At 47.8% G+C, this 18,905-nt stretch overlaps 1 protein-coding gene across 3 annotated transcripts in view; it reads right to left on the bottom strand.

The window, feature by feature from the left end:
- L3MBTL1 (L3MBTL histone methyl-lysine binding protein 1) overlaps window positions 1–18,905 on the bottom strand; it is a 420,932-nt gene that overhangs the window by 8,854 nt on the left and 393,173 nt on the right. For all 3 annotated transcript variants that reach the window (XM_069243749.1, XM_069243751.1, XM_069243750.1), the window contains one exon: window positions 10,251–10,313. In XM_069243749.1, the coding sequence (XP_069099850.1) occupies window positions 10,251–10,313 (63 nt within the window). The remainder of the gene's footprint in view (window positions 1–10,250; window positions 10,314–18,905) is intronic.

Here is an 18,905-nt window from a genome sequence, read left to right as displayed (position 1 = left end):
CCATGCCACATAGCAAGTTAGGCCCCCTGACCCTGTTGGTCATGGTGGGGTTACTCCAGCTCTGGGTAACCTCTTTGGGTAAGCTAGGGGTGACCCTGGCTAAAATAAGACTAGCAGAGGTGGATACCTCTAACCCCAAAAGAGAGAATGGGTGGAGACATTAAAGACACAGACAAGAGGCAATTCAGACTAGGTCCTATCACTGTGGAAGTGGGTCAGTTCCCCAGAGGGAATGACCTGAGCAGGAGGATGTAAGGCAGAGTAGGCCCTGCAACAAACCAGCCTATTTCCTCTACTCTTCCTCGCCTCCCAGACTAGGAAGACTCTCCCAGCTTTGGCTGAGTCTCCTGGCCTGTGGGCTGGGGGGGCTTGTGTAAAGAAATGGCTCCCTGTTGCAGTTACCCCCCACTTTTTGCCTGATACTGATGCTGACTTGACTGAGAAGTGTGCTGGGACCCTGCTAACCAGGCCCCAGCACCAGTGTTCTTTCACCTAAAATTTACCATTGATTCCACAATTGGCACACCCTGGCATCCAGATAAGTCCCTTGTAACTGGTACCTCTGGTACCAAGGGCCCTGATGCCAGGGAAGGTCTCTAAGGGCTGCAGCATGTGTTATGCCACCCTGGAGACCCCTCACTCAGCACAGACACACTGCTTACCAGCTTGTGTGTGCTAGTGAGAACAAAATGAGTAAGTCGACATGGCACTCCCCTCAGGGTGCCATGCCAGCCTCTCACTGCCTATGCAGTATAGGTAAGACACCCCTCTAGCAGGCCTTACAGCCCTAAGGCAGGGTGCACTATACCATAGGTGAGGGTACCAGTGCATGAGCACTGTACCCCTACAGTGTCTAAGCAAAACCTTAGACATTGTAAGTGCAGGGTAGCCATAAGAGTATATGGTCTGGGAGTCTGTTTTACACGAACTCCACAGCACCATAATGGCTACACTGAAAACTGGGAAGTTTGGTATCAAACTTCTCAGCACAATAAATGCACACTGATGCCAGTGTACATTTTATTGTAAAATACACCACAGAGGGCACCTTAGAGGTGCTCCCTGAAACTTAACCGACTATCTGTGTAGGCTGATTGGTTCCAGCAGCCTGCCACACTAGAGACATGTTGCTGGCCCCATGGGGAGAGTGCCTTTGTCACTCTGAGGCCAGTAACAAAGCCTGCACTGGGTGGAGATGCTAACACCTCCCCCAGGCAGGAGCTGTAACACCTGGCGGTGAGCCTCAAAGGCTCACCCCTTTGTCACAGCACAGCAGGGCACTCCAGCTTAGTGGAGTTGCCCGCCCCCTCCGGCCACGGCCCCCACTTTTGGCGGCAAGGCTGGAGGAAACAAAGAAAGCAACAAGGAGGAGTCACTGGCCAGTCAGGACAGCCCCTAAGGTGTCCTGAGCTGAAGTGACTCTAACTTTTAGAAATCCTCCATCTTGCAGATGGAGGATTCCCCCAATAGGATTAGGGATGTGACCCCCTCCCCTTGGGAGGAGGCACAAAGAGGGTGTACTCACCCTCAGGGCTAGTAGCCATTGGCTTTTAACCCCCCAGACCTAAACACGCCCTTAAATTTAGTATTTAAGGGCTTCCCTGAACCTAGAAAAACAGATTTCCTGCAACTACAAGAAGAAGGACTGCTGAGCTGACAAACCCCTGCAGAGGAAGAACAGAAGACACCAACTGCCTTGGCCCCAGACTTACCGGCCTGTCTCCTGCCTTCCAAAGAAACCTGCTCCAGCGACGCTTTCCAAGGGACCAGCGACCTCTGAATCCTCTGAGGACTGCCCTGCTTCGAAAAAGACAAGAGACTCCCGAGGACAGCGGCACTGCTCCAAAAGAACTGCAACTTTGTTACAAGGAGCAGATTTAAAGACCCCTGCAACTCCCCGCAAGAAGCGTGAGACTTGCAACACTGCACCCGGCGACCCCGACTCGACTGGTGGAGAACAACCAACTCAGGGAGGACCCTCCGGCGACTCTGCGACTGTGAGTAACCAAAGTTGTCCCCCCTGAGCCCCCACAGCGACGCCTGCAGAGGGAATCCCCAGGCTCCCCCTGACCGCGACTGTCTGAACTCCATTTCCCGACGGCTGGAAAAGGCCCTGCACCCGCAGCCCCCAGCCCCTAAAGAAACAGAACTTCTGTGCAGGAGTGACCCCCAGGAGGCCCTCTCCCTTGCCCAGGTGGTGGCTACCCCGAGGAGCCCCCCCCCCTTGCCTGCCTGCATCGCTGAAGAGACCCCTTGGTCTCCCATTGAAAACTGAAGGAAACCCGACGCGTGTTTGCACACTGCACCCGGCCGCCCCCGCGCTGATGAGGGTGTACTTTCTGTGCTACTTTGTGTCCCCCCCGGTGCCCTACAAAACCCCCCTGGTCTGCCCTCCGAAGACGCGGGTACTTACCTACTGGCAGACTGGAACCGGGGCACCCCCTTCTCTCCATTATAGCCTATGTGTTTTGGGCACCTCTTTGACCTTTGCACCTGACCGACCCTGAACTGCTGGTGTGATAACTTTGGGGTTGCTCTGAACCCCCAACGGTGGGCTACCTTGGACCAAAAACTGAAAACTGTAAGTGACTTACTTACCTGTGAAAACTAACAATAACTTACCTCCCCCAGGAACTGTGAAAATTGCACTGTGTCCACTTTTAAAACAGCTTATTGTGTTTTATGTGAAAAGTATACATGCTAAAGTAATGATTCAAAGTTCCTAGAGTACTTACCTGCAATACCTTTCAAATGAGCTATTACATGTAAAATTTGAACCTGTGGTTCTTAAAATAAACTAAGAAAATATATTTTTCTATAACAAAACCTATTGGCTGGATTTGTCTCTGAGTGTGTGTACCTCATTTATTGCCTAGGTGTATGTACAACAAATGCTTAACACTACTCCTTGGATAAGCCTACTGCTCGACCACACTACCACAAAATAGAGCATTAGTATTATCTCTTTTTGCCACTATCTTACCTCTAAGGGGAACCCTTGGACTCTGTGCATACTATTCCTTACTTTGAAATAGTGCATACAGAGCCAACTTCCTACACATGTGTAGCTGCAGATACACATGCTATGCATAGACTACAAAGAAGTTATCCTCCCAAACAATAGTGGTGGCTAGTCTGTAGGAGTTGAAGTTGTTTGAAATAATGTTCTTAAGACAGCTTGGCTTACAGTGGCCTGTTGCAGTGAGAAAACATTAACACAATGGTGTTTTGTAATGTATGAGGAGTAGTCCAAGTAGCAGCTTTACATATATCAGCCATTGGTATGTTTCCTAAAAATGCCATTGACACTCCTTTTTTCTTGTAGAATGTGCTCTAGGCATGCTAAAAAATTGTATTTTTGCTTTGATGTAGCATGTTTGTATGCATCTAACAATCCATCGTGCTAAACCTTGTTTAGCTATAGGATTGCCTGTATGTGGTTGTTGAAAAGCAATGAAAGGTTGTTTTGTTTTCCTAAAATCTTTATTTCTATCTATATAGTACATGAGAGCTGTTTTGAGATCTAGATAATGAAGAGCTCCTTCTGCCACAGAGTCTGGCTGTGGAAAGAAGACTGGCAATTCCACTGTTTGGTTGATGTGAAAAGGAGATACTACTTTTGGTAGAAATTTGGGATTTGTCCTAAGTACAACTTTATGTTTGTGTACTTGGAAAAAAGATTCCTCAAGAGTGAACGCTTGTATTTCACTAATTCTTCGTAATGAAGTAATATCTACAAGGAAGACAACTTTCCATGTTAAAAATTGGATTTCACAAGAGTGCATGGGTTCAAAAGGTAGGCCCATGAGTCTGGTAAGTACAATATTTAGATTCCAAGTAGGAACAGGTGGTGTTCTAGGTGGAATAATGTGTTTTAATCCTTCCATGAAGGCTTTTATAACAGGAACTCTGCATAGAGAAGTGTGTTGGATAGTGTGTAAGTATGCAGATATTGCAGTAAGGTGGATTTTTATGGATGAGAAAGCTAAATTTGATTTTTGCAAATTAAGTAGGTAGCATACAATATCTTGTATAGATGCTGTAAGTGGATCATTGTTTTTAGACTGGCAGTAATAAAGAAATCTTTTCCATTTGTTAGCATAACATTGGTAGTAGGTTTACGTGCCTGCTTAAGCACTTTTAGGTAACTAACTTCTATAACTTCAGGAACCAAATCGCTAAATTGAGAGCATTGGGGTTTGAGTGCCTGATTTGACCTTTGTTTTGTGTTAGCAAATCTGGTCTGTTTGGGAGTTTGGAATGAGGTACTACAGACAGGTCTAAGAGTGTTGTGTACCAATGTTGACATGCCCATGTTGGGGCTATGAGTATCATGGTCAGAGATGTCTGACGTAGTTTGTTGACCAGAAATGGAATGAGTGGGAGGCGGGGAAAAGCGTAAGCAAATATCCCTGACCAATTGATCCATAGAGCATTGCCCTTGGATAGGGGATGTGGGTGTCTGGATGCGAAGTTTTGGCATTTTGCGTTTTTGCTTGTTGCGAATAGGTCTATTTCTGGTGTTCCCTACTTTTGAAAGTACTTTTGAAGTACTTGGGAATGAATCTCCCATTCGTGAGTTTGTTGGTAATTCCTGCTTAGGAGATCCGCTAGCTGATTGTGTATTCCTGGGATGTATTCTGTTAACAGATGAATGTGATTGTGAATTCCCCATTTCGGTATTGCCTGGGCTAGCAAGGACAATTGAGATTAATGTTCCCCCCCCGTTTCTTGAGGTAATACATGGTCATCATGTTGTCTGTTTTATCAGAACAGTCTTGTGTTTGGGAAGTGGTTGAAACACTTTTAGGTCAAGAAACACAGCCAACAATTCTAGGTGGTTTATGTGAAATTGTTTCTGTTTGGGATCCCATTCCCCTTGAATAGTATGATTGTTGAGATGGGCTCATTGATGCGTCTGTTGTTATTATGGTCTGAGGCACAGGGTCTTGAAATGACCGCCCCGTCATTAGATTACTGAGATTCCACCATTGAAGGGACGTGTGCGTTTGGCGGCCCTTCAACACTGCATCTTGAAGTTGACCTTGTGCCTGAGACCATTGTTGTGAGAGGCATTGTTGTAAGGGCCTCATGTTTAATCTTGACTGTGGCTATGCAGATGCCATCATCCCTAGAATGTTCATGATAAATCTTACAGTGTATTGATGATTTGGCTGTATGTGTGGTATGGGATTTTGGAAAGCCTGTATCATTTGTGTATTCGGATATGCTAGGGCTATTGGCGTATTTAGAATAGCACCTAGGTAAGTTTGTACCTGTGCTGGGTGAAGGTGAGATTTTTGGTAATTTAGAGTGAATCCTAGTGTATGTTGGGTTTCTATTATACACTGAGTGTGTCCTTGGCATTGTGTAAGATTGTTTGATTTTATTAGCCAATCGTCTAGATATGGAAAGACGTGAATGTGCTGACTACTTAAGTAGGCTGCTACTACTGCTAGAAATTTGGTGAACACTCTTGGAGCTGTTGTTATGCCGAACTGCAAAACTTTGAACTGGTAGTGTGTTCCTGCTAAGACGAACCTGCAGTATTTTCTGTGAGCTGGATGCATGGGTATATGGAAATAGGCATCTTTGAGGTCTAAAGTAGTCATGTAATCTTGTTTCTGTAGTAGTGGAATGACATCCTGTAGAGTTACCATGTGAAAATGTTCTGACAGGATGTATAGATTGAGAGGCCTGAGGTCTAGGATAGGCCTTAGAGTGACCTCTTTTTTGGAAATGAGGAAGTATAGTGAGTATAGTCCTGTTCCTTGCTGAGATTGTAGGACCAATTCTATTGCTTGTTTTAGTAGTAGAGATTGTACCTCCTGTCGCAACAGAACGTTGTGTCCTGGGGACAATTTGTGGTGACGTAGTGGAATATTTGGAGGGTTGGAGATTAATTCTAGGCAATAGCCATTGCGGATAATTGATAACACCTAATTGTCTGCAGTGATATTTTGCCAATGAAAGTGAAATTGCTGTAGTCTTCCCCCCACAGGAGATGTGTGTGATGGAGGGGTAGGAAAAATGTCACTATTTGGATAGTGTAGTGGCTTGTTTTGCTGCTGTTGTCCCTGCTTTGCCTTGGAGGTAGGAGCTTCAGAGGATTGTGGTTTGAATCCTCCCCTAAACTGTGACCTGTGAAAGGAGCCCCTATACAGTGTTGTGTATAATGCTCCCATTGCCTTGGCAGTATCTGAGTCCTTCCTCAGCTTTTCTATGGTCTTATCGACTTCAGGCCCAAATAAGTGTTTTTTATCAAAAGGCATGTTAAGTACTGCCTGTTGGATTTCTGGTTTAAAACCAGAAGAGCGGAACCATGCATGCCTTCTTATTGTAATGGCAGTATTCACACTCCTTGCGGATGTATTGGCAGCATCGAGGGCAGACCTTATCTGGTTATTACTTATGGCCTGTCCCTCTTCCACAACCTCTTGTGCTCTCGTTTGATGCTCTTTTGGGAGGTGCTGTATGATTTCTTGCATCTCATCCCAATGGGCTGTATCATATCTGTCAAGAAGTGCTTGCAAATTCGCAATACACCATTGGTTGGCCACCTGTGTGGCTATTCTCTTGCCAGCAGCATCAAACTTTCCACTCTCCTTATCAGGTGGAGAAGCATCCCCTGAGGTTTGGCTGTTAGCTCTTTCCCTAGCCGCCATCACCACTACTGAATTTGGAGGAACTTGGTGAGTGATGTAGTCTCGGTCTGTAGGAGCAGGTTTGTATTTCTTGTCAATTCTGGGAGTAATTAGTCTAGCTTTGACCGTCTAACAAAAAATTTGGTCTGCATGTTTGACCATTCCAGGCAAAATGGGAAGGCACTGGTATCTAGAGTGGGTGGAAGAGTGAGTGTTGAATAAGAAATCCTCTTCTAGGGGCTCAGTGTGCATAAGCACCACATGATAGGCAGATGCCCTAGAGACTACCTGAGTGTAGGCAGTAGTGTCCTCTGGTGGAGAAGATTTGGAGGGTTATAGGTCAGGATCACTGTCTGGAATAGGATCTGGGTCATATAGATCCCAAGGATCCACTGTATCCCCATGAAAATATTGAGAGTGTGTTGGAGAAGCCAACAGTGGTGGACTGTTGTGTGGAGGTGAAGAAGAAAGCTGTGGAGAATGAGGAGCAGAAGTAGGGACAGGTGCTAGTTTCGCCTTTTGCTTTTGGACTTTTGCTGGTGGTTCAACAGCGTCTAATTCCTCTTGAAAAGCCAGCTTTCTTTTAGTTTTCAAAGGAGGTGCAGTAATAATTCTGCCAGTTTCTTTTTGAATATGGATCCTGGATTGCCTTTCATCCATAACCTCCAATATAGGCTGAATCTCAGTGTCCTCATCAGAAGGCCTGTAAGATTCTTGCATTGGCTTAGAGGTTTGTTTAAGTTTGCTCGAAAGTCCTTGTTCCTCTGTGTAAGAGGTTTTTTCGGTTCCGAAGTCTGGATCTTTTTCTGCCCCGAAAATTAAGTTGGCTATTTCGGCTCCAAAGCAGGGCGTTGAATGTTCGACTCCGAGGAGTGAGGACGCTTACTGGAGTCCGAGGCAGAACTTTTAACCAACTTACTCGACTCCGAAGTGGATGAGGAGTGGCCTTCTTACACTGAACTCGAAGGTCAGTCGATGACAGCCTTTTTTCGGGCCGAACCATGGCCTTCCGGCAGTGGTGTACCCAAGGCCTTCGGTACTTGTTTATATGTGGACGTAGGGGCATACGTACTCACGTGCTGGTCAGCTGTGATGGGCCTATCTTCTTCTGATTCCTGCTCGGAGTTGGAATCTCGGATGGGGACTGCTGTCTGCACCTGTTCTTCTTCTATGACGTCGAGATGCTCTGTACTTTTCGACGCCATTTCTAATCTTCGGGTTCTCCGATCTCTCAATGTCTTGCTGGGTCGGAACGATCGACAGGCCTCGCAATCCTCTTCTCGGTGGTCCAGAGAAAGGCACAAATTACAAATGAGGTGTTGGTCTGTGTAGGGAAACTGCGCATGGCACAAGGGCAGAATCAAAATGGAGTCCGATCCATCAGGCTTCCACGTGGTAGGCCCGAGTCTGGCACATGTGCCCAGAAGGGCGAAATCTAGATTCCGACTGTACTATCGGTATGAGGCTAGATGGAAAATGCGATCTAAACAATACTGTTGATTAAATAAATTTTCTAAGGTTTACCGATTCGAAATCTCAGAGCGGGAGGAAACATGTCCGAACCCGACAGCGGAAAGAAAACAATCTAACAATGCGCACTGTAACCGAGAGGAGGAGACACTCGATCCCTTGACTCAGAAAAACACTTCTTCAAAGAAAAACAACTTCTAACATTCCGAGCCAAACACCAGATGTCGGAAGAGCTATGCATAGCATGTGTATCTGCAGCTGCACATGCCATCGAACATATAGATATATATATATATATATTTATAATTCTAATATATATATAATTATAAATCTAAATCTAATTAAAAATCCTGGAAAACGTTTCCGCAACGTAATGACGCCCTATGTGAAAACCGCAACTTATTGACTACTATATTACTCATTCTGTGAAATATAACATACTGTATTTCGGTTTTAGTGCATGTCATTGTCAGAGCAAGTGGAGGTCATGGCCACAGTGGATGTAGTGGTCTGTTACTATAATGGCTGGCAATGTGTTAGGGCTGCACCAGCATCTGCACCACCTGTCTTTACGTTCCCCATGTAACAATCAATACAAAGCAGCCGCCCACTGGCTTTTCTTTTTCTTTTTTTTGTTTTAGTAAATATTTGTATTATATTAATAACATTTAATACCGTTGTACAGCAGATCGAGAGCTGTTGTTTATAACAGTTAAAATAGGAAGGGTATAGCACATAGTAGACAGGTAGCCAAGCCTCCCATATTTTTCCATGTTTCTGGGACCCCCCCTGAATTTATAGACGTCCGCTTTTGCTGTGGCACACCAGTAGATCCCATGCATCCACTCCACTAGTGAGGTGGCTTTCTCCAAATGCCAGTGTTGAGCAATATCTCTCTTGCAACACGGAATCCCATTGCCACCAGCGATCTAGTTGCTTGGGCTCCCCAACTAACGGTCCTCCTTTGGCAAAGAATGGCAAACTGTTGGCTTATGGGCTAAGTGTGGACTCACGTTATAGAAGACCACCCTCCCCTTTCTTTGAGGTACAATTACTGCAGCTCATCTGGGCCACTAACACAAAATTTGGTATCCTAGGCAGATTAACACTGTGCTCTTTCTCTCTTCTCACAATGGGCCACATCTGCTGTTTCTAGGGGCAGTCTACCACATCCTGCTCGCAACATATAAACGGCCTGTCTCGAATTGCCTTCCCTTAGAAATGGCCGTGCAGTTAAAATGAGAGGAATATAGCACATAGTAGTATCCATCTACATCAACTATGTCTCTGTAACCGCTAGCTGTCCATACTAAAAGACAAAAGAACCTCTTTAAGTATTGGCTCATAGTCAATACTTTTTAGGTTGGATGCCTATAATACTGTCTTAAAGCGGTAAGCCCTCTTTCTGTAAAATACATATGAAAAATGTAAAACATGAGCAACCCACAAGCATAAGCACACTTTTTATGTTATATATAGTTGGCTGTAGAACACAGTACAACATTCTGGAGTCGTTTGGCATATTCTGTATTTTATTTATTAGCTGTGACTTAATGGGTTACATATTTCATCCAATTTGTGTTTCGCACAGTGTGGCTATATACCTCGAGCTTTCACAGTGTTATTGGTTTAGAGGTAGTTGAGTCTGGCGACTACGTATGGCATTTCCAATATGTACATGTCTTGCAGTCTGGAAGTGGTTTTGCTTCGGAACTGGCCGCTTATGGAATGAATATGCTAGTAGAAAATCCCAAAGTCACATGTTTAAGAAAATAAATACTATCTCCTAGACTTAAACAATCGTTTAGCAAACTGAAACACAAAAATTGTGTTCATACTTGTGGGTTGCTTACACTGTGAATTTGTTTGCAGGTTCTACTGCGAAGCCAAAGCTGAAGCTCATTACAGAACATTACTGGACCAAAGCCTGGTCCATTCAGTAATGCTCTGCTGGACATGGCACCTACTGCTCTCACAAAGCTCCACAGGAAGAACTGTGTCGGACCACAAAGGTGAGAAAAGGGCCTGCTGTGGGTTAGGAGGGAGTTCCTTCAGCTAATGGGCTCGGAAAGCTCAAAACATCAGAGACTTACATAGCAATAACAGGCTCCTGAAGTTCCCTTGCCTTCCACTAACCTCATCTTTGAAGAGTCTGGCTTGGTCCTCACAACCTGTCAGATTCTGAACAAAGGTGAACACCTGAAGGTAAAGAAGAAAAACAAGTCACTATACAGGGCTACTGTCCAATCCTCTCATAATAATATGCAAGTCAATGTACATTTTTCATATTCACAAATTCAGTTTCTATGGTCTCTCTATCTCCTCACCACCATGACCCCTACTTTTCTCGAGGGTAATTTCATTCAAAAGGCATTCTCTACAACGATTGAACATTAGCTCCATAATGTCAGGTTCCCCTTTACAGTTTACAGAGCCCCCTTTTATGACATTTGATTATGGTTGCTACAAGGCTGATATTTCAGAAACAGAGCTAGTATTTTTATGTGAATACTGGGAAATAGAGGCAACTATGGAAACACAATTGTTTTCTCCTTGGAATCAAAAAGCTATGACAATAAATCGAAGTTTAACAAATCTGCAGAGCTACTGGGTTGTCTAATCCACACCGTTTAACTACACTAAAGCAGAATAGAGATGTACTTTCCATGGCAGACATTAATCATAGTGAAAGGGACATCAATGCTAAATTAATTACCAGGAACAGACTCTTTTACATTAGGAAAATATCAAAAAAGGTTGCTAATTTTGTTTTATACTGACAAATTTATTTTGTAATCTGTTAGTAACGCTAGGTCAGAGCTGTCTCGAAAGACTCACAGTGCATCCACCACTACAACCTATGTATTACCTTCACAAACATGCCCCAATGTTTACCACTTCATCCCCGGGTAATGGTGAAGTCCCAATGGGTGATTACCAATAGAGGAACAGGGTCGGAATCAAAGAGAACCAGATGAATCCCTGGGTATGGACTCTGATTCAAATAGCACAGCTCCTTTCTCCCCTCGATCCTTTCAAATAAGCCCTAATAGGAAGAGCTCACACAAGAGCACCACCCAGGAGAATTTTAAACGAATGCAAATGTTTACAAAGAGCTCCTTAATTTTGTGAGAGTGTCAAAAAGGAGAAATTTGATACGTGCCACACAACGGCTTAGATGAGATTTCTGAGACTACAGCCTGATACCTCTAACAATGCAGGCGGAGGATCAGAAAAAATGGTGCAGGAAAAACCTGAATTTGTTCCTCCTCCTCCTTCTGTAATGAATAAAAGGTGGAACCTTAAGAAGAATGATATCTTCTTAACTGTTTAACTGATGTGCAGACTGGAGGTTGCCTCCAGTTCTGAAGGTATTTATCTACACTGAATTCCAGACAAATTATTTGAAGCTCTCAGGCCTTACTGACCTCGTGGTTTTTGTTAGAAGATGCACCATTTTAGGTTAATATAGCTGGTTTGAGGTTGAGATATATGAACCACACGCACAACAAATTGAAATGTATATTTTATAATCATATGCAGGGGCATAGCTTGGTTAGTATGATTGCGGAGTTGTTCGAATCAGATTGCCCGACAATCAGGCTGGCACATGATGTTCAAAAACATCATACCACAAGCAGGGCGCACGAGAGGGGCTTAAGAGACAGTGGAAAGAGAGAGGACTGCGGATTGTTAGGTGCACTGAGAGAAAGCACATTGTTTTGTGAAATAATTTTTTTTGAAGTCTTTAGAGAGTGTGTGTGCGTTTTTGTCTGCGTGTAAAAATTATTCGTGAAATCCGACAGACACCTCACCATAACCAACTGAAAGCACAATGCACCCAACTATTTATCACAAAATAGATGTATTAGGGGAGTGTAACACCCCGCTACCCCCACCCCACCAAACTACACCCCTGATCATATAAACCTTTTCCACAGTATAAAACACAGAATGAAGACGCGCAGGTTACCATACAACAATGAATACGTGCAATTAAGTAAGAAAAGAAGCCTTTTTTGGGAAAAATGTAGCAAAAGGGAGTTTCCACAAATGGGTAGACAGAAGTACAGTTTACCTAAATAAAATATAATGAAAGCCCAGGGTGGAATGTCGAAGAGTGAGGACTTCCGAGGTTTCAGTTGTGTTTTGGTATGCAGTGTATGTCCTGCAACATTTTTTTTTTTTATAAAGATTTTTTTTATTTATTTAAGGTAAAAGAAACAATAAAAACATTATAACAACAAGTGATACCAATACAAATACCGACAACCCAACACCATCTTTGGGATGTAACACCTGTCACATCCGACTTGATCGTCTTTCCAGTCCTAATGCTTTTGAAAACCTCAGTGGGTTCCATGTGACTGGGACAGGGATTAGGGTCTGGGCATGCTTCGATCAACAGAATGCCGGATCTGCTGACCCCCCTATCACAGTGCCCAATAAAGTCCGGCTTCGTCTTCATACTGTCCCCAGTGGGCTTGGTCCTTGTCTTGTTACAAAGCAGGGACTGCATCTAGATGCGCCACTTCCCACCAGCCACAAGGCCTCTCCAAATAGTTTTGGGGAAATCTATTCTCATGGGTTAATCAAATGTTCAGTAGACTGTCCCAATTCCCCCATACTCTGTTGTACTTGTCTGGGTACCCCCTCACTTCGTATACAAGTTTTTCACATCTTGCACACCAGTCCATTCCTCGTCTCCATTTGGCGAGGGACGGAGCTTTTACGGCCTTCCACTCTGACATGATGTCTCTCTTTGCCACCAAGCAAGCCACTCCCAGGAAGGTTCGATTCGCTCTGTTGAGCCCTATCTCGCCCATGGCCCCCAACAAAACTGGAATCGGAGATAACTCTATCTCGGCCTGTAGGACCTCGGAGATCTCCCCCAGGACCGACCCCCAGTATGACTCTATAATTGGGCAGGCCCAAATCATGTGGAAGAAGTCGGCTCTTGGTTGAGAGCAACGGGGGCACTCGTCTGTGGGGCGGAGATTGGCTTTGTGGAGCCTTTTAGGGATAAGGTAAGCTGAGTGCAAGTAGAGGGTTTGTAGCAGCTGAAATCGTGTAGATATGGCCAGGTTCCGGGGGGCTGTTAATGCTTCTCTCCAATCTAGGTCTTCTATGGAGTCCACCCAACCCTCCCATTTCTGGCGTAGCTTCTCAAGGGGGGGGGGGGAGTTGCATTTGCAAGGATAGTTCGGTAAATCTGGGAGACCCCTCCTTTGTTTAGGTGTCCCATCATGACCTTCGCCTCGAGTGGGCTGTGATCTGGGATGCTATCCCCGGGGTGTAGGTGTACTAGCAAGGCATGCCTAAGTTGCAGGTATTTATGAAATTGGGTCTTGTTTAAAGAGTGTGATTTCTGAAGCTCCTCGAAGGACCGGATTTGTGAGTCCCCCCAAATGTCAACCAGGGTGGATATTCCTATAGTGTCCCATTTCTGGAATCCCTCTAGCATAGAAACTTCCTTCAACCATCTCCCCTGCCAAAGAGGTGTCTGTTGAGTTAGTCAGGGCCACCACCCCGTGGCCTTCTGTGCCGCTCGCCACCCCGTCAATACCAGCCTAGTAACCTCGGGGGTGGTCTGTGGAATCGCTCCTCCGTATGGAGCGTCAAAGACCCCGCCGTATCCTAACGTCTGGAGCTCTAGTCTATATGCAGGGTCCGTCCAGCCTCCCGACAGCCAGTCGTTGATCACCTGTAGGCGCATGGCCAGGTAGTAGAAATAAATGTTGGACATTCCCATACCTCCTTCACTTACGTCTCTTTGACATGTAGTAAGGGATAGCTTAGATCGGGAGCCCTGCCGTAGAAAAAGGCGTGCATTCGACTCGATGTCGTTAAACCATTTCCGGGGGATTGGATATGGGAAGTTTTGCAACTGGTATAGGAAGCTGGGGAGTATCATCATTTTGTATAGTGCAATTCTACCCAGTGTGTTGAGTGGTAAGTCCCGCCAGCGCTGGAGGTCTTTTTTAGTTTTCCTAAGAAGTGGTGTGATGTTAAGTTCCGAGGTCAGTTCGGGCAGCAGAGTTATGTAGACTCCTAGATACTTGAAACTGTTACGACGGATTGGGATGCTCTCCTGCCAGTTTATGCAGTCTCTCGAGGGGTGTAGGGGGATCAGCAGGGATTTACTGGGATTCAGAGTTAGACCCGAGGCTTGCGAGAAGAGGTCCAGGAGTTCTAAGACACGAAGGCCACTCGCTGCTGGGTTGGAAAGGTAAATGAATACGTCATCTGCGTACAATGCTACTCGGTCTTCTGGGCTTGTGGGCCACACCCAGCCCGTTATCAGCGGGTCCTCTCTCAACATCTTGGCCAGTGGCTCAATCGCAAGGGCGAAGAGCAGCGGCGACAACGGACATCCCTGGCGGGTTCCGCGACAGTTAGGGAATGGATCAGAGGCCACCCCGTTTACCTGAACACGGGCGGTTGGGTTGGAGTAAAGCAATTTTACAAGGCCTCGAAATTTGGGTCCAAATCCTTTCCTTCTTAAGACTTGTTCTAGATATGACCAGTCCACTGTATCGAAGGCTTTTTCAAAGTCTATTAGGAGTAAAGCGAGAGGGGGGATCCAGCCAGGGCGCCGCGATGAGCCAGTGCGACTTGTAGTCTCCTAATGCAATGTCTGGTGCTGCGGGAGGGCATAAAGCCACATTGATCCGGGCGCACCAGTGTGGGGAGCACCACTTTCAGTCTTGTAGCAAGTAAAGTTGATAGTACCTTAATCTCCGCATTCAGCAGGGAGATTGGTCTACAGGCCGAGAGATCACGTGAGGGTGGCTGGGTCTTTGGGATCACCACTACTGTGGCCTGGTCTATCCCATCGGGGAAGCGGCCGATCTTCTCTGCCTCGTTAAACATATTAAGTAGGTGGGGGCATAAGATGTCCCCGCATCTTTTGTAGAGCTCAGCCGGGAACCCGTCCAGTCCGGGTGTTTTACCTGGCTTCAGACCTGCGATGGCTGTCATGATTTCGTCCAATTTTATGGCTTCATCCAGGAGCATCTTAGTTGTATGTGGGATGCTAGGGAGAGTGATGTCGTTCAGGAAAGGGGACTCCCTTTCAATTAGTGGGCGGTGACGCAACGCATATAGATGAGCGTAATAGGACGCAAAGCTCCTCGCTATACCACTAGGGGTTCTCGTGACCAAGCCTGCCTCGTCCACGACCTCGGGGACAACTCTGTTGGCCAGTGGGGGCGTGGCCAACCAATGAAAGATTTGCCGTTTTTATCACCCCACCCATACACACGAGCCGCCGAAGCCCTCCAAGCATGTTTTGCGGCCTCGAGTACCAATTGCTTTATTTCCTCCCTGATTGCTGTTAGGCGTCGCAGAACTGAGGCTGATGTGGCAGTGGTCGTAGAGCGTTCCAGCGCGAGGGCTCTGGCCTCGAGGGCTGTCACCTGTCGGTCCCGGGCCCTCTCACGGGCGCAAACGCAATGCTTCGCGTAGCCTATTAGTGTGGCTTTGCACGCTGCCCAGATCGTGCCCGGGGACTGAACGGACCCCAGGTTGTTATCGAAATATTGGGTAAGGTGGTCCCTTATTTCACAGGTGTAATCATCGTCCTGTGGATACCATGCATTCATGTGCCACCTGTGGCGCTGATTGGGGGTTACGCTCCCCAGTCGGATGCGGACTGGGGAGTGGTCTGAGACTCCTCGAGCCAATATCTCAGCACCAGTCACTCTAGAGATGTCCAGGGCAGGCATAAACACAAGATCAATTCTTGCTTGAGAGTGGTGTGCCGCCGAAGTGTGGGTGTACTGTCGTGCCCTGGGGTGCCATGTCCTCCATACCTCACACAGTCCCAACTTTATCATCCACCCGCTCAGGATGGATGCTCTCACTGTTCGGGTCGAGGAGACAGGTCCGGTTATGTCTATATTGGGGTCCAAGACTGAATTAAAGTCTCCCCCTATGAGTGTGAGTCCCTGTGGGAGGGCAATGAGCGTCCGGTGTAGATTTGATAGAAAGGACTCGAAGCCGGCTGGGGGAGCGTATGCACACACAAAATTAACCGTTGAACCGTGTAATGTACCGGTCACCATTACGAATCCGCCCTGTGGGTCGGATGTAGTGGAGGTAATTACTGTTGGCAGTGAGCGGTGGAATAGGATGGCCACCCCCCTGGAACCTCTTGCGAATCCTGCGTGAAAAACCTTGTAAAAACCTGCAAGAGCCAGGATGGGGCACTTGGTGCCAAGTAGGTGGGTCTCCTGTAGCAGGACCACTGTGGGGTTGTATCTGCGCAGCGTACTAAACACTGCAGATCTTTTGACTTTATCTAGGAGGCCATTGACATTCCAGGATAAGATCTGTGTCAGTGGAGAGTCCACTTGCGCCATATCTGTGTGTTGGGAAATTAGGGGCTCAACTTGGGACCCAGAGACGGATATAATGAGTGACATGAATCTATACGATAGGTGTCGGTGCTGTTTCGGTAACTTATCCTAACCACTACACTAAGCCCTAACGTGAGCTTTAAACAACCCAACTTCCCCCATCCCCATACTTCTACCCTTGAAGCATCTGTCGCCCTAAAGCCCAACCGGGGCAATACAGCCATGTAGACTGCCTCTGAGTGGAGTGGTGGACCCCTCCTGCATGTCGGATCAATTGCAATTAACTTAGCGGGAGACCCTCACCCTTGGTAAAGTCACTGGGGTGCACAGCAGAGTGGTAACCCCCGTGCACCCCTGTTCCATCAGCGTGGAGTGGTACCTGGCGCCGCCGGAGGGTCCCAACGAGCCGGAGTCCAGCGCGTGCGGGATCCCCATCAACCAAGGTCGGGGGACTCGCTCAAGCGATCATCTATCTTCTCCTCTCCCGCGGTCTGATCTCCCAGGTTGTCGGTCGGGCCCCCCTCCGGTGGGGGATCCCGGGTCACGCAGGCCTCCTCTTCTGTTCGGCTGCTGGGACTTCTGAGTCTGCCACGCCTGGATCTGGTACGCTTCCGACCCCTCCTCGGGACCGCATGGATACTCTGGCGCGTCCCTTTGGGTCCTTGGGCGGACCGGTCGGGCCTTTGCGACTTCTCAGGCCCTCTTCTGTCAGCCAGTCCCATGCCTCCTCGGGCGATTCGAAGAAATGCGCTTTATCAGCCAGGATCACCTTCAGGCGAGCCGGGAAGAGGAGCATATATGAGAGTTGCATAGCTCTCAGCTTCTGCTTCACTTATTCATGTGATCGACGTTTAGCTTGGACTTCACGTGTGTAGTCCGGGAAAATCAAGATTTTCTGACTGTTCCAGAGGAGGTTGGCGGAGCATCTAGCTTCTCTGAGGATGGCATCACGGTCTTTAAAATTGAAGAAGCGCGCAATCAGGGGACGCCGGGGGCCCCCCGGCGGAGGCCTTGGGGCCAGGGCCCTGTGCGCTCGCTCTATCGCGAACCATGGCGAAAGAGAGTTCTCTGGCATCCAGGATTTAATCAATTTTTCCAGGAATTCGGTGGCCTTGCCATCTTCAGCTCCTTCTGGCATGCCAACGACGCGCGGGTTGTTGCGTCTGGAGCGATTCTCCGCATCCTCAGCTCTACGATGGAGTTCTCCGGTCCGCGTTTGCAGGTGGGTTACCTTGGATCTTAGATCGGCCAAGTCATCCTCGGTTTGCGAAACACGGGTCTCCACCTCTGTGATTCGGCCCACCGCGTTTCTGAGGTCTTGTCTCACGAGGCCCATCTCTTCTCTCACCTCTCCAATTTTGGATTCCACTGCTCGTTGTGAGGTTTGGATTGCAAGCAGGATAGAGTTGACCCCTTCTGCGGCTTGATCGGTGGGTGGGGTGTCGCCTCTGGTTTGTGGAGCCGCCGGCGTGGTGAACTGGTCAATTTTCTGCTGGGATGGATGTGTTTGCTTGGGGGCTCTGTCCTTCCCCATTGTGTCAGTGTTGCAGAGTAAGCACAGTTACGTCCCCGTTAAGGTGGGGTCCGGTCGCGGTTAGGATCTTGTGTCCCTTCTGTCCGAGGCAGCTCTGAGTCCAGCTGACCACCCCCGAGGGCGGAGTCCAGTCCGACGGTGTCTATTGGTTCGGCAATATTTCCGGGAGGGGCTTCAAGACCTCCAGTCAGTCCACGAGAGGATTGGAGTCGACTGCGCTGTCACAAGGCGACCTCAGGACCAAAATGGCCGGCGGGGGGGCCTCTCTCTTCTCCGGTTGCAAGCCAGGGGGGTTGGTGAACCGTTAGACCCCACAGGTACCTCAGTCTCTCTCCCGACGTCCCCGCTATTGTCTCTGCGTCTTTCGTGGGTGCCGCCTCCAGGCCAGTTTGGAGTAATTGGTGCTTCGGTGGGCACAAATCATTGGGCAACCCCCTCCAACGCCAGGGCCTCAGTCGCCTAGGTCTCCCGTGACTCCCCACTCCTCTCCGTTGGCCTCGCTTGAATCAGGGTTGGGCAGAGTCCCCCTTATTTCTAAGCCAGCTTGAAACTCTCCTTCGCCCCTTACTTTCTTATCCATGTATACCGGCAGCTCTGTATATTCACCCGCTGTGACGACATGGGTCTGGCCCGGGCGCTCCAAATTTCAGGTGCCGGTCCGGGAGCTCCCCCAGGTGAGCGGGCACCTCTCCTCTCCTCTCAGCCCGCGCCCGGTCGGGGCCGCGGCACCGCCTGGCAGGATCTTTTTTGAAACCCCGAGGTCTCCAGCCCCAGGGGTGCGATCTCTTTGATCTTTTCTTCTTTTCTTCGTTTTGCCCGACCCGGGCCACGGCTGCCCCGCACCGCTCTCCAGACCCCGGGGCCCCGGCCGTCTTCAGGCGGGCCGTCCACGGAGTT

Source organism: Pleurodeles waltl, chromosome 7 (genome assembly GCF_031143425.1).
Source record: "Pleurodeles waltl isolate 20211129_DDA chromosome 7, aPleWal1.hap1.20221129, whole genome shotgun sequence".
NCBI lineage: Eukaryota > Metazoa > Chordata > Amphibia > Caudata > Salamandridae > Pleurodeles > Pleurodeles waltl.
This window is presented reverse-complemented; position numbering and strand designations above follow the sequence as displayed.